The 24375-nt window shown below is 36.0% G+C and overlaps 2 protein-coding genes across 2 annotated transcripts; both read right to left on the bottom strand.

Moving 5' to 3' along the window:
* Positions 1 to 383: 383 nt before the first annotated feature.
* On the bottom strand, positions 384 to 3728 carry LOC113695347 (uncharacterized). Its single transcript, XM_072056047.1, has 2 exons — positions 1130 to 3728; positions 384 to 913 (listed from the first exon to the last, which is right to left on the bottom strand). The coding sequence occupies exons 1-2, from the start codon at positions 3726 to 3728 to the stop codon at positions 435 to 437; spliced, it is 3078 nt and encodes a 1025-aa protein (XP_071912148.1). The 3' UTR covers positions 384 to 434.
* A 14032-nt stretch (positions 3729 to 17760) lies between these two features.
* LOC113696459 (uncharacterized) lies at positions 17761 to 21241 on the bottom strand. The gene is made up of 2 exons (XM_027215870.2): positions 18722 to 21241; positions 17761 to 18434 (listed from the first exon to the last, which is right to left on the bottom strand). Exons 1-2 carry the CDS (start codon positions 20853 to 20855, stop codon positions 17956 to 17958), a joined length of 2613 nt encoding a protein of 870 aa, XP_027071671.2. The 5' UTR covers positions 20856 to 21241; the 3' UTR covers positions 17761 to 17955.
* Positions 21242 to 24375: the final 3134 nt, after the last annotated feature.

Genomic DNA, 24375 nt, shown 5'->3' with positions numbered 1-24375 from the left:
GTTCAAGATTATGCAAACATAAGAACAATTGATTGTGAGTTTGACCGTTCCATGTAACCATATGGTGAGAATATTTTTGAAGAATGGAACGAATCTTCAAAATTGAATGAATGCTTTGGGAGAAGCAATTTTATAACATGATGATGGAATTACTTGGGTTTAGAATTTGGAATTAGACTATTTGTTAGGTTAGTTTGTTAGTACGGTGGGTTTGGTTGAAATATGAAAGAAAGCAATTGGCAAAATAATTTTTGTTATATTTTTGTACAAAAAGGGTAGTTTAGGATTTTTGAAAAAAAAATATAGCCTTTTGGGCCTATATTGTTATATAAATACTAAAAGCAAGGGAGGTAGGTGTAATTTAATAAACTTGAAGGGAGGTCTCTGCAATTGTCAAAAATCTTATTCTGTTTCCTACCAGATATCAAAGTTGTTTAGGTAGAAACATGGATAGAAAAATTGGATGATGGCAGAGTCGCAGAGATATCCACGTGGAATTCATTTATGGTGCTTAAGCTACTCCTCCCATCTGCGCAGGTTTGGTCAGGCAGTGAAAGTACTGGTGGACTAACAAGCTGATTCACAGCAATGGTGTGCAAAGGCCTAGTTGATTCTCGCCTGCCCACTTCAAATCGGTTCACCACTTGCTGCATTGTTGGTCGACATTTCGGGTTTGCGTTAACGCAATCCAGGGCTAACGCTGTCGCGAGAACCACATTTCGAACCACCAAAGGGTTAGTCGGAGGGGGCAGACGGGCATCAAGAAGATCCTTCAGCATTATTGGTTCATTGGGTTGTGATGATATGCAAGAAAGGAAATCTTGTGGATGCTCTCCAAACAGCGTTTCCAGCACCACAACTCCAAAGCTATACACATCGGACTTTTCAGTGACCACCATGGTATAGGCTAGCTCTGCATTGACAAGTATGTATATATTTGGATACAAATAAAGTTAATCTCAAATGGGACAACTCTAGACTTACTATTCGAAAAAAAAAAATTAATCGTTTCAGTTGGAAGAATTTTTTTCTTTTCTGTCCTTGAAAGTTAAGCCTAATATGTGCATCAAGAAAATATGAAAAACAAGGTGAAAAGCAGAAAGGGATCTGGGATAGCAAGGCAACCTACCTGGTGCCATGTAGCCAAAGGTGCCTGCAATGACTGTTTGATTTGATGAATCAAGTTCCAAAATCCTCGCGGTTCCGAAGTCAGAAAGAGTTGCTTCGAGCTGTGAATTCAAAAGAATGTTGTTGCTTGATACATCCCTGTGAATGACTGGCGGATCACAATCATGATGCAAGTAGGACAATGCACTGGCAATGCCCTTGATCAAATTCACTCTTTTAATCCAATCCAGCTCCACAGCTTCGGTTTCATCTCTCAAGATACAAAACAAGCTTCCTCTGTCCATATACTCATAAATCAGAAACATGCATCGCTTGTGCAGGCAGAATCCGAAGAGCGTTACAATGTTCCTGTGCCTGATTTTAGATAGCATGTCGGCTTCGTTCCTAAAGCTCTTGTCAAAATTTGGATTCTCGCCTTCCAAACGGTGAAGCTTTTTCAAAGCCACTACTTTCCCACTTGGCAACCGCGCTCTGTATACAGAACCATACCCCCCTGTCCCGATGCAATAACAGACATCAAAATCGTTTGTTGCTTTAATTATGTCTTCATAAGCCATATGTCCATCGTAGTTCCATATTCTGAAAATGTCTCCATGTTTATTGTCCATCAGCTCAACTTCCACTTTCTTGACTTTGGTTTTGCAGAAGATAAAAAGCACTAATCCGCCAATTAATGAGAACACCAACAAGGACACGCCAAGACCTATGATGTAGTATGGGGGGTGATGTCTGTGATTTTTCATAACAGGAGGAGATACACCACAAAGAGTGGAAGTGTAACGCAAGCCTGGATTGCCGACAAATCTTTCTGAACCAAACTGAATGACAAGCTCACACGGAAGTTCACCTTCCAAAGCATTATAGGACAGGTCGACTTCCCCCAGTCGCATAAGAGACGAGGGGACAGTGCCAGAGAGAATATTGTGGGAAAGATCCAAAGTCGAAAAGTACCACTCCGATTGGGTTGGTATCTTTCCGCTAATGCGGTTACGACTTAAGTCCACTGTCTGTAACAAAGGGAGATCTAGAATTTTCCATGGAAAAATATCACTCAAAGAGTTGTTTTGTAGATATAAATGCTTCAATCTAGACCAGGTGTCCAAATTTAATGTAAATGGAATCGGACCTCTAAGTTGGTTTGAGGAAAGATCTAAAAATTTTAGAGAAGGTATAACGGAAAGTTGAAGAGGTATGGAACCACTTATTTGGTTAGAAGAGAGGTCCAAATAAATCAGAGTAGTCAGACTGCCAAGGGTCGGAGGGATTTGACCAGTCAGCTGGTTGGACTCGAAGAAAAGATATTTCAAATTTTTCAAATTTCCTATTTCAGAGGGAATGGAACCATGAATTTGATTCTCAGCACCTGAAAGAGATACTAGTTTGGTTAGGCGACAAAGAGCTGAAGTAAAGGCACCTGAAAGATTAAGGCCACTGAAGTTTAATTTAACTAAACTCTTCAAATTTCCTATTTCTTCTGAGAGAAATCCTCCCATTGCAGGATTAGAGTGAATGTCTAGTCGGGAAAGATTTGTCAGATTAAAAAGAGCTGAAGGAATTGTCCCACTGAAGTGGTTATTGTTGAGGTTAATGGAGGCTAGATTGGATAATTGGCCAAGGGTTGGAGGGATGTTGCCAGAAAAACCATTGTAACTCAAGTCTAATTCAAGTAAAATCTTCAAATTTCCTATTTCTTCAAGGAGAACTCCCCTTATTGCGGGATTCCTGCCAATGTATAGCCGGGAAAGCTTTGTCAAATTAAAAAGTGCTGGAGGGATTATCCCACTGAAGTGGTTAATATTGAGGTTCAGGAAATCTAGATTGGACAATTGGCCAAGGATGGATGGGATGGGACCAAAAAAAGAATTGTTGTTCAGGTCTAGAGTAACCAAATTTGTCAAGTTTGCGATGGAGGAGGGAATAAAGCCTTCGATAAAATTATTCGACAAATTGAGATAGGTGAGTTTGAAAAGTGTACCTATTTGATGTGGGATGTCTTCCTTAAGTCCATTGCCACTGAGATCGAGAGAGGCTAATTTGGACAAGTGGCCAAGAGTTGGAGGGATTGGACCAAAAAAAAAATCGTGGCTCAAGTCTAGAGCAACCAAGTTTGTCAAGTTTCCGATACCCGGAGGAATTAAGCTGTCAATCGAATTCCAAGAAACATCGAGCTGTGCTAGTTGCGTAAGGTTTACTAGAGAAGACGGGAGCTCACCTTCAAATCTGTTGAAAGACAAATTGAGATGGGTGAGTTTGGAGAGTGCACCTATTTGATGTGGGATGGCGCCGTGAAGTTTATTCTCGCTGAGATCTAGTCTAACCAGGTTCGGAAAAGAAGAGAAGCTGAAATTTGTCAACTCATCGTAAATTCCGCTGCCCGGAAGTAGTATTTCGGTAACGCTACCAGCATCGTTGCAAACGATACCATTCCAATGGCAATGGGCAGAGACGTTTGTTGCAGTAGTACTGCCTCGCCACCAGCCACTCTTGAGCAATGCTTCAGCTTCCAATAAATTCACGGCAGACTCCTTTGCTGCTGCTACTGCAACTGGTGCAATAGCCAGTATCATGAGAAGAACAACTCCGCTGCATACAACATCCATCGATGCTCTATTACCATGAAAGAACGTAACTAAGATAAGATAGATGAAATGTAAGATAGAATTGGACTCCTAACAGGTATACGATTCTACTAAATAAAAAACAATTTAAGTAGTGGGACCGTAATTAACCATGAAAGACCGTAATTAAGATAAGACAGATAGAATTGGACTCCTAAATAAAAAATAATTTAAGTAGTGGGACCGTAATTGACCATGAAAGAGGGTAATTAAGATAAGATAGATGAAATGTAAGCGCCCGCCTTGAGTAAGTAGTCAGGATTGAAAAACTCGCGCTTAAAATAGTATCTTTCCAATCTGCATCATTCACACGGATTGTTAAAAGCATTTTAATTTGGAAGACTCGCAATTAATGCAGAGCAGTCAGCAGCATTTGTGGTCCTGAGTTGATTCCACTTTTGAGAAAAAATCAGAGCTAGATTTGGTAACCTTTGCCAAAAGCGGTTCAATCGGAAAGAAATTATTCGCAACCTGATAGGGTGTAATTTTATCATTTATTTTATTATTAATTTTCCCTATTACCTGACCCGATGTGGATTAATTGCTGGATTCTACTCATTTTTAGTGTTTGGCATATATTTCAGGGAGTAGAACGAAAATATGATAACAAGTGCCAATTTGATAGAAAAGAAGTCTAAGGCACAGAGCTTATCCCAGGGGCATTGTTGGCAAAGGTAAACTTGTGCCCATTTTAGTAATTGCCGAAGACAAAAGCATTAAAAAGAGGAACGAAGGGCTGAAGTCAGGGGTCTTCTTCTTCCTCTCCGGAAGGGGAGCCGCCGCACAGGAGAGCGAAGGATTAGAACAGGCAAATTGTAATTGCAGAGAGAGGGCATTACCTTTTTCTCTTTTCGTCCTGTAGCGTAGTAGTTAGACTAGTGTTTAGCTTTAGCTCCAGTTCACGTAGGTGAGGAGCTTTCTTAGAGAGCTTTGACCTTTCTTTTGTCTCTTAGGAAGCTTCAGTCCACGCATGACAGGGACTCTTTGAAGAATTGAATCAATCATTGTTTTCCAAGCTTTTCTTTATTCAGTCGGTCAAGGTGAAGTCTCGTGAACAAGAATAATGGTTGGGATCGTTTCTTCACTTTCCTGTGGGATTTGTTCACGGAAAATGAACTAATTCCCTTTGTCTAGTCAAGGGACAACGGATGCTTTGGGTCATCTAAAATTGTGAGATCGATCTAATTTTATCTTTTTCTTTTATTTATTGGTATTCGCATATTTCTTGATTGCTATGCTTATGATTATTTAATTAATTAATTGTCTTGGATCCAGATAATTAGTTGATTGGATAATCTATTGTCAATTAGGGCATTAAATCCGTAATTGTTTAATTGCTCTAAAATAGTGACAACTGGCATGATTAGGTTTGTGTCAGGGGAATACGCGGGCTAATCTAAAATAACCCTGGTAGTGCGTTATTTGGTTAGAATAGGGCTCCTCTAATACGTAAGGCAATTGGGGAATTAAATTCTACGGGCGTACCTAGGATTATTTCTCAATTAGAGCAGTGATTAACGGGCGTACCTTGATCACCGACACAGTAAGGAGGGGTTGGCTGCCATCGCTTGTTTAGTAGTTATAACCTATTTATTGATAAATAATTGGAATTGGCTTTGCATCGATGATCAATTAGGTGAACCATTGCTGAAGTTTTTCCTTGGCTAGATCCTTAATTATCACTCATTAGATTTTAGTAATTTGTTATTTAATTTTTAGTAGTTTCTTAGATTTTATTTGAATTTCTTTGATTGTCACCTTCTGCACAAAAACACCCCCCTTGTCACTGTGAACTTGAAAAGAAATAATTACTCCCAGTCCCTGTGGATTCGACCCTGCTCACCGCTATCTACAGAAATCACTTTTAGTTTGAGCAGGTTTTATTATTGCACAGGCTTCGACAACCTGTCACAACCTTTTTTTTTTTTTTTGAAAAAAAAAATTTTAAAAACAGACTCCATCATCTTCACATGGTTGTCGAATCTAATTATTGCTCTTTGTGCTAAAGAGTAAATTATAAATTCTAAGGACAGATTTCTAAAAAAAATCAAATTGTATCTAATTGTATCTCAGAAAGGGAGCAATATTCAGGTCTTAAAAGTACATTTTGATGCCAGTAATTCAATACCGGTATGCAACCTTTTTTTTTTTCAATCTCTTTTGCCTTCTATGGGCAATCAAATTCATGAAATATCTTTGTTCATGGCATTTGCGTACATGTGAACACTAATTAAGACACTAATTTGAGTTTAAACTGTAATGATTTAGCATACCTAAGGCAACAAGTGTACAGTTAAATGTTTGTTAGTATAATTAATTAAAATGTGCAACACGAAATGCAATTCTTTTCTTGATATTTTGTCAATAATTCTTTTCTTGACAAAATTTAGACAATTTAATTACACGGTTATTCGTTTAACTGGTATAGATACTAAATTCAACTTCGACTAAACTGGTAGATTTTGGCCCAAAGTCAAGGTCTTTCCTGTCTGCGTCTTAGGGCGACCAAGGAAGGCTTGTAACGCGGTCTTTCTGGCCTTGATTTGCTTTCACATTTGAGAGTCAAGCTCACTGCAATTGTTGTGCAAAATTTCTTAGAAGACTTTTCTGCGGGGCTTAAACACGTGGAAGACTTTTTTGTTTCTTGACCAGGTCTTGTTCTTCCTTTTCTTAATTTAAAGGGAGCTGCACTCTCAAGGATGACTGTATTAAGGATTTTTAATGAATGGCGAAACTCGTTAAAACATTTAAATCGCATTTACAAGATGAATGCACAGTCACTTACTTTTGTCAACATATTAACAGCTGAGACACCCTTTTAATCAATAACGCGTACCCTTAGACACTGGCTAGCCAACCTATCAAATGAAATACTCTTGTATGGTTTAACTTTTATTTAAGCTAGTTCTTAACCCGCGTTTTTAACGGGACTACATCTATTGTGTTGAAAGACTTTTTAATAATACTGTGGATCAAAACATAATTATATACTAAGAATTGTAAAATTGACACTTTTGGAATGCATACATTTGAGTATAAAATTTTATACAGTTATCACCAATGCAGCATTAAAATAAAATATGTTACACAATGCTATTTTTATTTTGTTTCTAACAAATCTTATGCACTTAACATTAAACTTTTCTTAACCTTATGAATTACAAGTTAACTAAACGTTCATTTGATAGTTAAATTGTGTATACATTATTTGCCTATTGCGTATATGAAACCATACATCTAGCCCTCAATGCATAATTTTTATTATTGTGCACTTTTATACAATTTTTATGCATAGTTTTAATCATTATGTTAGTTTATACCATTAGATGACCTTTTAATTATTGCAATTAAAAACAAATTGTAGATAATTCCTCTTTAAATTGTTTTAACATCGAATAAAGTGGTCTACTCATTGTAGACATTTAGTTATTCTGAAAATCTATAACACATTGTAAACTTATGCTGATATAATTGTGAGAGATTCTACAATCTCTTTTGGTATCATGGCTTCAAGTTAAACTCATGGTTAACCTACAAACCATGATCAAAACCTTACCGATACTACAAGCCTTACAATACCTGAGGGAACAGAAAGCCTCAAGTCCCGTAGATAGTCTGGATTTAAAGACTACATATGGAGAGTTAAACGAGAGCACTTGGAATTGATCTGATTCCGCTTTTGAGAGCCAAAGATCCGTTTTCCACTAGAATTGTTGTGTGGAATTTCTTAGAAATGCCATTAAACACACTGGCCCTCAAACTTGAAGACTCGCAATGCAGTCTGGATTAGTTGATTCCACTTTTGAGAGTCAAGGTCCGTCTTCAAACTTGAAGTGTACGTTGTTCTTATCAATGCCATTAACTGTAGTGACTGTTCTTATATATAAAGCAAAAGAATTATAGACAATCTTCAACAAGAGGGGAAAAAACTATACATACAAGAAATCTTCCATTACTACTTTGAACTTTTAACAAGCAGAGAATTTTACTAATTGAATTTCAACTGATGAATTGATATGGTTTGCCAAAAATCAACAAATGTGGTACAATTAAAAGGAAACTACTCGTAACCTTTTCTTTTTCAATTTAAAAACATACTCCATTATCCTCTTATGGTTCTCCATTCTAAGGAGTATATATATTAAGCACAGCTTTTAAAAAATAATTGGGCAAATTCCACTTTTACCCCCTGTACGTGGTTTAGCTTTTTTTACATAACCCTCCTATTGTTTCAAAAGTTATACATAACCCCCTCATGGTTTGGATTAAAGTGTCAAAGTGACGGAAATGATCATTCGTAACGGAGTAATCTAAAATATCTAAAATATCCTTATGTAAAGTTGAAAATTATTTATTAACCAAGGGGGGTTATATGTATATTTTAAAAACTATAAGGAGGTTATATGGTAAAGTATTAAACTATAAGGGAGTTATATGATAAAGTATTAAACCATGAGGGGGTTAGTGTGTCATGTATTTATAAGGGTAATTTCGATATTTTTAGAAGTTCCGTTACGAATGACTATTTCCGTCACTTTGACACTTCAATCCAAACCTTGAGGGGGTTATGTATAATTTTTAAAATCATAGGGGGTTATGTAAAAAATGCTAAATCATAGGGGGTAAAATGTAATTTATCCAAAATAATTAATTGTAAATTTTAGCAGATAAGGGTTAGCTTGTGAGTTTAGGTTATTAAAAACGAAAGAAGGAAGAATGACCTAAGTTACCATAAAAAAGAAAAGAGGAAATATTAGAACTTTCCTATCTGTTGTTTGAGAACCGTGAAATGGGAGAAAATTAGCAGTAATATTTTGGTTTAAAAGTGTCTCTTTCTACTCCAATAACATGATGTTTGTTCGACAGGCAAAAATGGCATCTTCTTTCTGGCATTACAAAAAATATTAAATATCTTTTATCTAACAATTTCTTCCCACCGAGGAAACTTAACTTCCCCTTAATATCTAACAACTTTGTTTCATGTCCTCTTCTTTCATTTTTTTTTCCTAAACTTTAGTTTAAAAACAAACTCCAGCATCCTCGTATGCTTCTCAAATCTAATTTATTATTCTCTTTGTGCTTCTCAAATCTAAATCTATACTTCTACGGCTCTACAGTCTAAATTCACGTACTCTTTAATGCATTAATGGCTTGTACTGTTAGTAAAGATAATTTGTAGCATTAATATTAGAAATTGTTCCAAATACGGACTTAAGATGGAGGATGTAGAGTTTAGCCCCTCCCAAGATCGAGTAAATAAATTCTAAGGGCAGATTTTAAAACAAGAATTAGTTATAAATTTTAGCATTTAAGGCTTAGCTTGCCAGTTTAGGAGACTAAAAGCAAGAATGACCTAAGTTACGACCAAAAAGAAAAGAAGCATCAGAACTTTCTTTCTTTTGAGAGAGTCACGAGAAATCTTTCTAGCCTTCAAGATTCCTTTATGGCTATCATTACATGAAACAAATGCTGAGTTCATATTTGTCTAATCAAAACCAAATGATGACTAAGGGTTTGTCGACAATCAATGGGCATGTGTGCATGGCTTTCCCTTGCCCACTTTACTATCATGGTTGGTTTCTGCTTCTCAACTTCTCCGGAATTTCTTCGAGTACCAAGCTCTTTAAGAATTGGTGTGTACTGTGTATAGCTTGATCATCTAATCTCAAGCCAGAAATGAGGAAGCAATTGAAACCACCTGGCTCGAGTTCAAAGTTTGGAAACTCTGATACCTTTGCCAGAGTTTTACCAAAGTGTGAAGCATTCGCATTGGTATTGGATGTTTGGGTTTTGGAGTAGTGATATCGGATCATGGGTGAAGGGATGGATAGGAAGAAAAATTGTAAAACTTCACCGTCATGGGAGTAAAGGGAGAGCAAAATTGTCCAAAAATTTAACAAAATTATAACAGTGTGAAGCCCTAAGGTTTTCTATGGAACTTACAAAACTACATCTGCTAATACTGTTTATCATTTTCTAATAATAAAAAAATTAAAGGGAGATGGGATCTAACCTAATAAGTGCATAACATCTATACCATAACTTAACTTTCTATTAGCCCTCTACTAATATGTTTCTATATTTCCATTCATGCGCAATACTTGCACATATAGCTTTTTATACCAGAATGTTTGCTTTGGAACACATAGCTAGCTAAGAAAAGAAAAGCCAAATTGGCTAACTACATAATAATTGTTTATTTATTTTTGCATTTTTTGTTATAAAATAGAATTATAACTCGAGTGCCTTTTTTCGCACCTCCTGAAAATTTTTACATGTACAAGAAGTATAATCCTGCAATGTATGTTAAGAAGCTTGCAAGCAACCAGAAAAGAATCCAGACTCGCAAGATTCAAATTCCAAAAGCTAATATGGTCAATTTGTCAGCAGGCAGGCATCACTATTTCGACTATGAGGAGCAATATATACATTACAGCAGTTTACAGATCCTGCATTCAATTATCATGGCCTCCAACTTCTTCCATAAGCAGGTCAAACTGGATGGTTGGCGGCAAACGAACCAGAAGGTGGCCACCAATTTCTTCCAAAAGTATATTTGCAAGAACCATTTTGATCATCCAATCTGCCAGAAACATGAGACTAGGTTTCTTGGTGAACAATACATCCAGGCAGAGGCATTCCTTGGTTCACATATCAAGAAAGGTCAAGATTACTCAAATTATCAGTTCTACTCTTAGAAGCAGATTCTGAATGCGTACCAGGAATACTGGGTATAACACTATCATCAACCATCTGTAAACCCAACCATAGTTTTTTTTTTTACCAACCATTCTGTAAACAACTTAAGCCCACTAACCCAACGCAAATGTCCACTCCACTCCAACCCAACAGCCACCGCCCCTGCCTCCTTGCACGTATCAACTCGCTGTTTACTTGGATACTATGGGGTACTTGATGTGGTCCAGAATTTCTTTTAATAGTACAACGTTTTCTCAAGCTATTATACACTTTAGGTTAAAAATCCAGGAAGCAATAAGGAATCACCAGCCTTTTCCTCAAAAAAAAAAAAAAAAAAAGGAATCACCAGCGTTTTCCTCAATTGATGAGCAACCGGGAAACTCATTTTTTTTTTCTTCTTTTGGGGCTTCCTAGGAGGAAGCAAAAAATCGCAGCAATCGACTTATGGGGTCATAAGCACCAAAATAGTAGCCCGCTGAATATAGGTTCCACATTTCGAAAATTGCTGTTTATGTTTTTTCTTTTTTGCGGTTGAGTTTAGTGAATTAAAACTAATAGGTGATATAATAAATTCGTATTGAAAATCATTCTATGTTTATTTGGCAAACTAGAGATTGATAAAAACTCGCACATTTATATTAAAAAATTATTTTAAAAGAAAGTTTGCATCATTTATGTTTCAATAATTTCTTAAGTGTGAAATCCCTTTTTCTCTTTTAACTAGTAAAGGCAAATGCATGCTACATATTTAGAGTTCGAATTTTAAATTTGGTTATAGGTTAGGGATAATTTCACAAACCTCCCTTGAGGTTTATGACAATTTCACTCGGCTCCTCTCGTTTTTTTACAAATTACACTAACCTCCCTTGTCTCAATAATATGACTATAATGACCTTCACTTAATAAATAATTCATAGTATAATGAAATGAGATTTAAAAAAAAAAAAGAAAAAGAAACTTAACCTTTTTTGCTATCCTGTTTACAAGTTACAGCTAACGACGATTCTCTCGCTTATTATCATTCTATTTTCATCCATCAACCCTTTCTTCCAATAATTCGCTCTCAAATTACCACCAACCATTGCCTATAATTGCAGCCAATCATACCACAAGTGATCCCTCAAACTCTATTATATATTTCTATTCCTCTTTTCTTCTCTTTAAAAATGTCAAATCACAAGTTTAGTTGAGAGATTAGATTTGATGATTGAAGTAAATGGTCAAATTAAAAGGAAATGAAGAGACACACAATAATAATGGAACAAATAATGCAATCATTGGCGAAAAGAGGAAGAGGGATTGAAATTGATAAATTTGCTAACTTATCTATCATCCATCCAAAAAACTTTTTATGATGTCTTTCTTTTTATTCTTGACAATTGTTGGTTGTGGTTTCGTTATGGAGATAGAGTTTCTTCTCTGTATTTAAAATGTTAACATGTTTGGGGATTTAATAGTATGCTAAATTATTTTGTTTTGAGAAGGTGTGGGCATTGGGTTTCAAGTTTGTGGGGTGATTAATTGGAAATAGAATTTTGATTTTTGGCAAAATGAATTTCTTGAAAATCTCTATAGTCATAATGATGCCTTTCCTTTTCTTAAACTTGATTAATTCCATCCATGCCTAAACCTTCCCTAAGGATTTTCTTCAAGACCAAAATGTGACTCATGTAGTAGGAGTTAAACCACTTACATGGAACCAAACCATGGCATTCTATGTTGAAAATTATGCAAACATAAGGCAGTTGATTGTGAATTTGACCATTCCATATAACCTGATAGAGCAGTTATTTGGAATATTTTGCATTGTCATCTTGTCCTAATTTTGGCTATTCATGGTGTTAAGAAATGGAATTTCACTCATATTTGATGTTTGTGTGAATTGTAGGTGGTTAGCATTAAAAATGATATCTTGAGGTAAATTTCCAGAAGACCTTTCATCTCAGGGCGTGGCCACGCCAGAAAAGGTAGATGCTACCGAAAAGACGGACCCCGGTCCACGTGAACCTGAAGCGTGGGATCAGCGCCCCTTAGGCAAAAGCCTCTTCCTGGGAGGAATACTACTGACGGCGGCTATAAAAAGGAGGAAAAAGCAAGATTCGGGGGGATCACTTCTTTTAGCTTTAGTTTTACTTTTTGCAATTTTTGGCTAGACACTTTTCTTTGCTTTTGTTTCTTCTTCGGCTAGCGGTCAGACATTGGAGATTTTTCGTATTGCATCTGGGCTCTGTACAATCGAGACCCTTTTCACTTTTCACTTTTGACTCTTCTAAATTTCGTGAGATTTCCCTTGTGCTGGCGGCTCGAGCGTAGACGCAAAATACGAAGAACTGTTCCTTCGTTGTTTCACCTTTCCAATTCTTCAGAAATTAATTGAATGAATTCAATTAAATCACGCGGGATTGACACGATGAGGAGCGGCTAGCTTTCTCCTCCACCCAAAGGTCGACGCGAAGGCGCGATCCACAATGTCTGTGAGATCTAATCGAATCTTCTTTATTTCTTCCAAATTATTACTATTCGTGCGTTTCCTGAATTAATTGTTCATGGGTATTTTATTAATTAAATATCAACGGCCGGGTATTTGATTTAATTTAATAGCCTACTGTCACATTAACTAAATTGAATCCGTAATTGTTCGTTTAGTTGATACCTAGTGACAACCACCATAATTGGCTTTATGTTGGGGAAACGTAAGATCTAATTTAAATAAACCCTCTTAGCGTGTTTATTAGTTAGGGTTGGGTTCTTCTACCTTTAATGCAATTGGGTAATTAAATTCCTATGGTCGTACCTAGGGTTGTTATCTGGTTAGAGAAGCAGTCAATGGTCGTACCTTGACTGTCGAGAAAGTAAGGAAGAACTGGTTGTCAGACCTTGTTGACAACTATAACCAACCTAGTGATGAATGGGTGAAATATCTTTGCATCAATGATCATTTAATTGGACCGTGCCTGAGCAGTTGATCCTTTGGGTAGAACTTCTATTAATTGCTATTTTTAGTAAATTTGTGCTTTGTGAGTTAGTTTTGAATTTTGTTGTTTTATTTCATTTTTATTTGCCTCCCATTGAAAATCCCCCAATTCCGTTCTACTAATTTGGAAAGAATAATTTCCTACCCGCTCCCTGTGGAATCGACCCTACTTGCCATTGTACGCAAAGTTAATATTTTTATAGACAAATCTGGTATATCGGATCAAGCAAACTCTTCGGGAATAGGGTGAATCAAGTAACCCATTGCACACCTAGGTTCCCTGCTCCAGTACTTGGATTTGTTCTATAATTAATTGTGGTGGTAATTAGGACTTTTTAATAATTATTATTGCACAGGTTTGGCACTTGTCATAACCATATGGTGAGAATATTTTTGAAAAATGGAACGAATCTTCAAAATTGAATGCATGCTTTAGGAGAAGTAATTGTATGACTATGATGATGGAATTACTTGGGTTTAGAATTTGGAATTAGACTATTTGTTAGGTTAGTTTGTTAGTACACTGGGTTTGGTTGAAATATGAAAGAAAGCAATTGGCAACATAATTTTTGTTTTATTTTTGTACAAAAAGGGTAGTTTAGAATTTTTGAGAAAAAATATAGTCTTTTGGGCCTATATTGTTACATAAATAGTAAAAGCAAGGGAGGTAGGTGTAATTTAATAAACTTGAGGGGAGGTCTCTGCAATTGTCAAAAATTTCAAGGGAGGTTTCTAAAATTATCCCTATAGGTTATGCAAGCTAGAATTTATGCAAATTTATTTTTTTTTAAATACAACTTTGGATTGACCTGATCATCTCATTTTTGGCATGAGTTTTGTATATTTGAATCCTTAAACCAATATTTCTTTAAATCTAGACTTGGAATTGCAAATTGTTAGATTGGTAAGTGTTGCTCTGCCTAGAATTCACCTACATAAATAAAGACAAGTAGTAAATTCTCCTTCGCTATAAATATCATAGGTAGGTAGAAACATCGATAGAAAAATTGGATATGGCAGAGATATCCACTTGAGAGTCATTCATGGTGCTTAAACTACTTCTTCATTAATTAGCACACCTTTTTTTGTCATTAGCACACCAAATGGCAGTATGTAGCAGCAATCTAAGTGCTTGGCCAAGTTTCCATTTTGCAAAGCACGATCTTATTCTGTTTCCTACCAAATGTCAAAGTTGTTTAGGTAGAAGCATGGACAGAAAAATTGGATGATGGCAGAGTCGCAGAGACATCCACATGGAATTCATTTATGGTGCTTAAGCTACTCGTCCCATCTGCGCAGGTTTGGTCACGCAGTGAAAGTACTGGTGGACTAACAAGCTGATTCACAGCAATGGTGTGCAAAGGCCTAGTTGGTTCTCGCCTGCCCTCTTCAAATCGGTTCACCACTTGCTGCATTGTTGGTCGACATTTCGGGTTTGCATTGATGCAATCCAGGGCTAACGCTGTCGCGAGAACCACATTACGAACGACCAAAGGATTAGTCGGAGGGGGCAGACGGGCATATAGAAGATCCTTCAGCATTCTTGGTTCATTGGGTTGTGATGATATGCAAGAAAGGAATTCTCGCGGAAGCTCTCCAAACAGTGTTTCTAGCACCACAACGCCAAAAATCAACTCGCTGTTTTACTTGGATGCTATGGGGTGCTTGATGTGCTCCAGAATTTCTTTTAATATTACTACGTTTTCTCAAGCTATTATACACTTTAGGTTAAAAATCCAGGAAGCAATAAGGAATCACCAGCTTTTTCCTCAAAAAAAAAAAAAAAAAAGGAATCACCAGCGTTTTCCTCAATTGATGAGCAACCGGGAAACTCTTTTTTTTTTTTTTTTGGGGCATCCTAGGAGGAAGTAAAAAATTGCAGCAATCGACTTATGGGGTCATAAGCACCAAAATAGTAGCCCGCTGAATATAGGTTCCATATTTCGAAACTTGATGTTCCTGTTTTTTCTTTTCTGTGGTTGAGTTTAGTGAATTAAAACTAATAGGTGATATAATAAATTCATATGAAAATCATTCTATGTTTATATGGCAAACTAGAGATTGATAAAAACTCGCACATTTATATTAAATTTTTTTTAAAAGAAAGTTTGCACCATTTATGTTTCAATAATTTCTTACGTGTGAAATTCCTTTTTCTCTTTTAACTAGTAAAGGCAAATGCATGCTACATATTTAGAGTTCAAATTTTAAATTAGGTTATAGGTTAGGGATAATTTCACAAACCTCCTTGAGGTTATGACAATTTCACTTGGCTCCCCTCAAGTTTTACAAATTACACTAACCTCTCTTGTCACAATAATATGACTATAATGACATTCACTTAATAAATAATTCATAGTATAAAGAAATGAGATTTAAAAAAAATAGAAAAAAAAACTTAACCTTTTCGGCTATCCTGTTTACAAGTTACAGCTAACGACGATTCTCTCGCTTACTAGCATTCTGTTTTCATTCATCAACCCCTTCTTCCTATAATTCGCTCTCAAATTACCACCAACCATTGCCTATAATTGCAACCAATCACACCCCTACTATATATTTCTATTCCTCTTTTCTTCTCTTTGAAATTGTTAAATCACAAGTTTATTTAAGAGATTAGATTTGATGGTTGAAGTAAAATCCGATTTCACGGTCAAATTAAAAGGAAATGAAGAGACACACAATAATAATGGAACAAATAATGCAATCATTGGCCAAAAGAGGAAGAGCGTTTAAAATTGATAAATTTGCTAATATGTCTATCATCCATCCAAAAAACCTTTTAAGATGTCAATAAGTACATTTATATTTCTTTGGGTAAAATACCAAAAACCCCCATGTGGTTTGCCAAATGTACACTTTACCTCTCTATGGTTTGGAAACGTACAATTTAACTCCCTGTTGTTTCAACTAAAGTGAAAGTCTGACAGAAAACATCTACAATAACGGTATTTAAGTGCCACGCACTTCTGCTGAGAGTTGTGGTTGTGATAATATTTTCACTTGCCAATGATGCCCTGTGTGTTTCCAAACCATAGGGAGGTAAAGTGTACATTTGACAAATCACAGGGGGATTTTTGGTATTTTACCTATTCTCAAATGCACGAAACATTCTTCCGAGGAATTGACTTCTAGAGAGGCAATTTTGACATTTTCCATTTAGACATTAGTTTAGATGTTTTCTGTCAGATTTTCATTTTAGTTGAAACGACAGAGAGTTAAATTGTAGGTTTTCAAACCATAGGGATGTAAAATGTACATTTGGCAAACCACAGGGGGATTTTTGGTATTTTACCCTGTTTCTTTTTATGCTTGACAATTGTTGGTTGTGGTTTCGTTATGAAGATAGAGTTTCTTCTCTGTATTTAAAACGTTAACATGTTTGGAGATTTAATAGTAGGTTGGATTATTTTGTTTTGAGAAAGTGTGGGTATTGGGTTTGAAGTTTGGGGTGTGATTAATTGTAAATAGAATTTTGATTTTAGGCACAATGAATTTTTTGAAGATCTCTATAGTCATAATGATGCCTTTCCTTTTCTTAAACTTGATTAATCCCATCCATACCTAAATCTTCCCTAAGGATTTTCTTCAAGACCACAATGTGGCTCATGTAGTAGGAGTTAAACCACTTATATGGAACCAAACCATGGCATCCTATATTAAAGATTATGCAAACATAAGAACAGTTGATTGTGAGTTTGACCGTTCCATGTAACCATATGGTGAGAATATTTTTGAAAAATGGAACGAATCTTCAAAATTGAATGCATGCTTTGGGAGAAGCAATTTTATAACTATGATGATGGAATTACTTGGGTTTAGAATTTGGAATTAGACTATTTGTTAGGTTAGTTTGTTAGTACAGTGGGTTTGGTTGAAATATGAAAGAAAGGAATTGGCAAAATAATTTTTGTTTTATTTTTGTACAAAAAGGGTAGTTTAGGATTTTTGAAAAAAAAATATAGCCTTTTGGCCTATATTGTTACATAAATAGTAAAAGCAAGGGAAGTAGGTGTAACTTAATAAACTTGAGGGGAGGTCTCTGCAATCGTCAAAAATCTCAAGGGAGGTTTCTGAAATTATCCCTATAGGCTATGCAAGCTTGAATTTATGCAACATATTTTTTTTAAAATACAACTTTGGATTGACCTGATCCTATCATTTTTGGCATGAGTTTTGTATATTTGAATCCTTAAACTAATATTTCTTTAAATCTAGACTTGGAATTGCAAATTGTTAGATTGGTAAGTGTTGCTCTGCCTAGAATTCACCTACATAAATAAAGACAAGTGGTAAATTCTCCTTCGGTATAAATATTATAGGTAGGTAGACACATCGATAGAAAAATTGGATATGGCAGAGATATCCACATGAAAGTCATTCATGGTGCTTAAACTACTTGTTCATTAATGAGTACACTTTTTTTTTCATTAGCACACCAAATGGCCTTATCTAGCAGCAATCTAAGTGCTTGGCCAAGTTTCCATTTTTGCAAAGCACGATCGTATTCTGTTTCCTACCAGATGTCAAAGTTGTTTAGGAAGAAACATGGATAGAAAAATTGGATGATGGCAGAGTCGCAGAGATATCCAACACATGGAATTCATTTATGGTGCTTAAGCTACTCGTCCCATCTGCGCAGGTTTGGTCACGCAGCGAAAGTACTGGACTAACAAGCTGATTCACAGCAATGGTATGCAAAGGCCTAGTTGGTTCTTGCCTGCCCACTTCAAATCGGTTCACCACCTGCTGCATTGTTGGTCGACATTTCAGGTTTGCGTTGACGCAATCCAGGGCTAACGCTGTTGCGACAACCACATTTCGAACCACCGAAGGGTTAGTCGGAGGGGGCAGACGGGCATCAAGAAGATCCTTCAGCATTATTGGTTCATTGGGTTGTGATGATATGCAAGAAAGGAATTCTCGTGGATGCTCTCCAAACAGCGTTTCTAGCACCACAACGCCAAAGCTATACACATCGGACTTTTCAGTGACCACCATGGTATAGGCTAGCTCTGCATTCACAAGTGAGTGTACATTTGGATAAAATAAACTGAACAACTCTGGATTCTTAGTCCGACTAATCTAATTGCTATCCTTTGATATATTGATATGGCTGCTATGGTAAAGGAGTACAAATTGTATCGAGTTTTCAGTACTAAATGATCTGAACAATGTTGTGATACTTGCTGTTCAAAAAAATAATCGTTTCAATTGAAAGTTAAGCCTAGTATGTGCATCAAGAAAATATGAAAAACAAGGTGAAAAAAAGAAAGTGATCTAGCATAACAAGGTCACCTACCTGGTGCCATGTAGCCAAAGGTGCCTGCAATGACCGTTTGATTTGATGAATCAAGTTCCAAAATCCTTGCAGTTCCAAAGTCAGAAAGAGTTGCTTCGAGCTGTGAATTCAAAAGAATGTTGTTGCTTGATACATCCCTGTGAATGATTGGCGGATCACAATCGTAATGCAAGTAGGACAATGCACTGGCAATGCCTTTGATCAAATTCACTCTTTTAATCCAGTCCAGCTCCACAGCTTCAGTTTCATCTCTCAAGATACAAAACAAGCTTCCTCTGTCCATATACTCATAAATCAGAAACATGCATCGCTTGTGCAGACAGAATCCGAAGAGCTTTACAATGTTCCTGTGCCTGATTTTAGATAGCATGTCGGCTTCATTCCTAAAGCTCTTGTCAAAATTTGGATTCTCGCCTTCCAAACGATGAAGCTTTTTCAAAGCCACTACTTTCCCACTTGGCAACTGAGCTCTGTACACGCTGCCATAACCCCCTGTCCCGATGCAATAACTGACATCAAAATCATTGGTTGCTTTAATTATGTCTTCATAAGCCATATTTCCATCATAGTTCCAAATTCTAAAAATGTCTCCATGTTTATTGTCCATCAGCTCAATTTCCACTTTCTTGACTTTGGTTTTGCTGAAGATATAGAGCACTATTCCGCCAATTAATGAGAACGCCAACAAGGACACGCCAAGACCTATGATGTAGTATGGGGGGTGATGTCTGTGATTTTTCATAACTGGAGGAGATGCACCACAAAGAGTGGAAGTGTAATGCAAGTCTGGATTGCCGACAAATCTTTCTGAACCAAACTGAATGACAAGCTTACACGGAAGTTCACCTTCCAAAGCATTATAGGACAGGTCGACGTCCTCCAGTTGCAGAAGAGACGAGGGGACAGTGCCAGAGAGAATATTGTGGGAAAGATCCAAAGTCGAAACGTGCGGCTCCGATTGGGTTGGTATCTTTCCGCTAATGCGGTTACGACTTAAGTCCACTGTCTGTAACAGAGGGAGATCTAGAATTTTCCATGGGAAAATATCACTCAAAGAGTTGTTTTGTAGATATAAACGCTTCAAGCTAGACCGGGTGTCCAAATTTAATATAAATGAAATCGGACCTCTAAGTTGGTTTGAGGAAAGATCTAGAAATGTTAGAGAAGGTATAATGGAAAGTTGAAGAGGTATGGAACCACTTATTTGGTTAGAAGAGAGGTCCAAAGAAACTAGAGCAGTCAGATTGCCAAGGGTCAGAGGGATTTGACCAGTCAGCCGGTTGGACCCAAGGAGAAGATGTTTCAAAATTTTCAAATTTCCTATTTCCGGGGGAATGGAACCATGCATTTGATTCTGAGCGCCTGAAAGAGAGACTAGCTTGGTTAGGCCGCAAAGAGATGAAGGAAGGGCACCTGAAAGATTAAGGCCGCTGAAGTCTAATTTATCTAAACTCTTCAATTTTCCTACTTCTTCTGAGAGAAATCCTCCCATTGCAGGATTCGAGTGAATGTCTAGTTGGGAAAGATTTGTCAAATTAAAAAGAGATGAAGGAATTGTCCCGCTGAAGTGGTTATTGCTGAGGTCAAGGGAACGTAGATTAGACAATTGACCAAGTGTTGAAGGGATGCTACCAGAAAATCCACTATAACTCAAGTCTAATTCAAGTAATCTCTTCAAATTTCCTATTTCTTCTGGGAGAAATCCTCCAATTTTGGGATTCCATTGAATATGTAACCAAGAAAGATTTGTTAAATTAAAAAGAGCTGAAGGAATTGTCCCATTGAAGTGGTTATTGCTGAGGTCAAGGGAATCTAGATTAGACAATTGGCCAAGAGTGGGAGGGATGGGACCTCCAAAAGAATTGTAACTCAAATTTAGAGTAACCAAATTTGTCAAGTTTCCGATCCCTAGAGGATTTAAGCTGCCAATCAAATTCCAAGAAGCATCGAGTTGTACTAGTTGCGTAAGATTTACTAGAGAAGATGGGAGCTCACCATAAAGATAGTTGGAAGCGAAATTGAGATAGACAAGCCTGGAGAGTGCACCTATTTGATTTGGGATGTCTCCCTCAAGTCCATTGCCCCTGAGATAGAGGGAAGCTAATTTGGACAAGTGGCCAAGAGTTGAAGGCATTGGACCAAAAAACAAATTGTGGCTCAAGTCTAGAGTAATCAAGTTTGTCAAGTTTCCGACACCTGGAGGAATTAAGCATTTAATCGAATTCAAAGAAACATCGAGTTGTGCTAGTTGCGTGAGGTTTACTATAGAAGAAGGAAGCTCACCTAGAAGATCGTTGGAAGACAAATTGAGATAGGTGAGTTTGGAGAGTGTACCTATTTGATGTGGGATGACTCCGTCAAGTTCATTTCCACTGAGATCTAGTCTAACCAGGTTCGGAAAAGAAGAGAAGCTGAAATTTGTCAATTCACGATTTGTCAACTCATCTTGAATTCCGTAGTTTGGAAGTAGTATTTCGGTAACACTACCAGCATCGTTGCAAATGATACCAGACCAACGGCAGCGGGCAGAGATGTTTGTTGCAATAATACTGCTGAGTCCCCACCAGCCACTCTTGAGCAGTGCTTCAGCTTCTAAATTCAGAGCAGACTTTGCTGCTGTTGCAATTGCTACTGGTGCAATAGCCAGTATCATGAGAAGAACAACTCCGCTGCATACAACATACATCGATGCTCTATTACCGTGAAAGACCGTAACTAAGATAAGATAGATGAAATGTATGATAGAATTGGACACCTAACAGGTATACGATTCTACTAAATAAAAAACAATTTGAGTATTCTGTGGTAGTCGATCTGGATTATTGGCTTGGTATGGAGAGTTAAACGAGCACAACTTTCGAGAGTATTCTGTCTTTTTCGGCCTTTGATTTCATTCCGCTTTCGAGAGTCAAAGTCGGTCTTTCACTTGGGTCTTGCATGCAGTTTCTCTTGGGTCTTGCATGCAGCTTCTCAGATGTAGCCCCAAATTTGCTTTGAAGTCCATATATGGTAAAAGTTTCTTAGATAGTGAAAAAGTGGAATTTCTTTTAATTTCTTCCTTTCCCTCTTACATTTGCAATGCGTATTATTGTCATGGAAAAAAACTATACATAGCCTAGAAGTTTCTTTTTGCATCATACTATAGTAGTTTTAAAGAGGTACAAAATTTGGCTTCTCTTATTTGGGAAAATTACTCAACCCCTCATATTTTTGCGTAATATGACATAACCTCCTTTAAAGTTTCAAAATACTCACATTATCTCCAATGACATTATGTACAACGGAAAATGGACGGAAAGTATCTTCGTTTACGTTGATTGACTGAGACGGGTTTTGAAAGTATGTATGATAATAAAATTATAATATTCACTTAACTCCTCTATAATTTTGCATAAATATGCATTTAACCCACTATAGTTTCGTATGTAACTGCATAATGCTCCTGTGATTTTATGAAAAGTGATTAGACCCTTATTCAATTTAGTGCCTGAGATAAGGATATATTATCATTGCAACTAAGATGTTATGAAGACTATTTTTCATCAAACTTTCACTTGACATAAAATCATAAGAGGATTATGTGGATATTTTAAAACTTTAGGGGGATCATATGATATTATGAAAATGGATATGAGGGTAACTAGTAATTTATCCTTCTTGGCTTCTTATTTAGGATCTTGGAATTTTGATAATTAGTTTTAGGATTAAATTACATATAACTCCCTTATAGTTTTATATATTGCCACATGACCTCCTAAAATTTTGAAATTTTGACATAATTCTCTTGTAATTCTATATAAAGTAAAAAATGGATGGAAAACACCATCAGTAACGGCAATTGAACTAGATGCACTCAACAAATGTGTGTGATAAAATCATAATGTCCACTAAACCATCTATAATTTGCATGAATATCCAATTTATTTTCGTGTGATGTTTACATTTATTCACATAATTCCTTTACGGTTTTATGCAAGATGGTTAGGCCATTATTTGATTTAGTGCTTAAGTAACAGCGAAATTGACATTTCAGCTAATTCCCATCAAATTCTTTCTGAGGTAGCATGAATTTAAAGATCTGCATTTTAAGTCTAAGTCAAGGTCTTTCCTGTCTGCGTCTTAGGGGGACCAAGAAAGGCTTGTAACGCGTTCTTTCTGCCCTTAATTTGGTTTCACATTTGAGAGTCAAGTTCACTGCAATTGTTGTGCAAAATTTCTTAGAAGACTTTTCTGCAGGCTTAAACACGTGGAAGACTTTTTTGTTTCTTGACCAGGTTTTGTTTTTCCTTTTCTTAATTTAAAGGGAGCTGCACTCTCAAGGATGACTGTATTAAGGATTTTTAATGAATGGCAAAACTCGTTAAAACATTTAAATCGCATTTACAATATGAATGCACAGTCACTTTTTCGAAATAGTTACACTTTTGCCAAAATATTAACAGCTGACACCCTTTTAATAGCCAACCTATCAAATGAAATACTCTTGTACGGTTTAACTTTTATTTAAACTAGTTCTTAACCTGCTTCTTTAATGGGACTGCATCTATTGTGTTGAAAGACTTTTTAATAATACTGTGGATCAAAACATAATTATATACTAAGAATTGTAAAATTGACACATTTGGAATGCATACATTTGAGTATACATGTGGTGCTTTTTGGTATGAATAACTAATTTAAAAGTTAATTTCATGAAATTATTGAATTATGTTTATGATGTAATATTGCACCAATTATGATCAAAACCACGCCACTCAAATTAAGAAAGAAAATTAATTGAAAACTTACCCAAAGTTTTGTTTTGAGATGAGAGGGGGAAAAATTAAGAGTGATCTTAAAGTTTTGTTTTGAGATGATAAAAGAAAAAATTTAAGAGTGATCTTGCAGTTTTATTCTAAAATGAAAAAAAATGAAAAAAATATTAACATTGAACTTGTAGTTTCATTTTGAGATAAAAAAATGGAAAAAATTAAGAGTTATTGCCTCTGTCCAAATTGTCGCATTTCGATATTCTAACTTTTAAAATAGCCCATAAAAATTCAAAATTCAAAAATGAATTTAATATGAAATGTAGTAAATGGTGGGGATAACATTGAAAAAAGTGGTCAAAAGTAACTCTAATTTTGGTAAGATTACAAACATTTTAGGACATTCCAAAATAGAAAGTGTGACACTTTTAATGAGACAAAGGGAGTATATTGAATGTAAAAAAGGAAAATTCTGATGTTAAAAGAAACATAAATATAATTTACTTACGAAAAATATTATTTGCACTCCTATTTTTGTTGATCACACTCTCACTATCATTTTAATCATATAATTTTTATTTATTAGATTATATGGTAAAACAAATAGTGGAGGTGCTAATAACAAAAAATGGAGTGCATATAACATTTCCCTTTACTTTATAGGGATCAAAGAAAAGCAATTATTTGAGTTTGTTAAGAAAAATGATGAAACATACCAAAATTATACATGTCAATTCATATATCATATATATTCAGCTATTTAGTATCATCATTATCATTTCATATACATAGTTATATGATGTTAAAAAAGTAGATGGTTAAAAGGTATATATATTTAACTCCGGGTCAATTAATTGAGAAAATTAATTAAGCGAGATTCAGGGTTGATTAATAAGAAAATTGGAG

Source organism: Coffea arabica, chromosome 6e (assembly GCF_036785885.1).
Source record: "Coffea arabica cultivar ET-39 chromosome 6e, Coffea Arabica ET-39 HiFi, whole genome shotgun sequence".
Taxonomy (NCBI): domain Eukaryota; kingdom Viridiplantae; phylum Streptophyta; class Magnoliopsida; order Gentianales; family Rubiaceae; genus Coffea; species Coffea arabica.
This window is presented reverse-complemented; position numbering and strand designations above follow the sequence as displayed.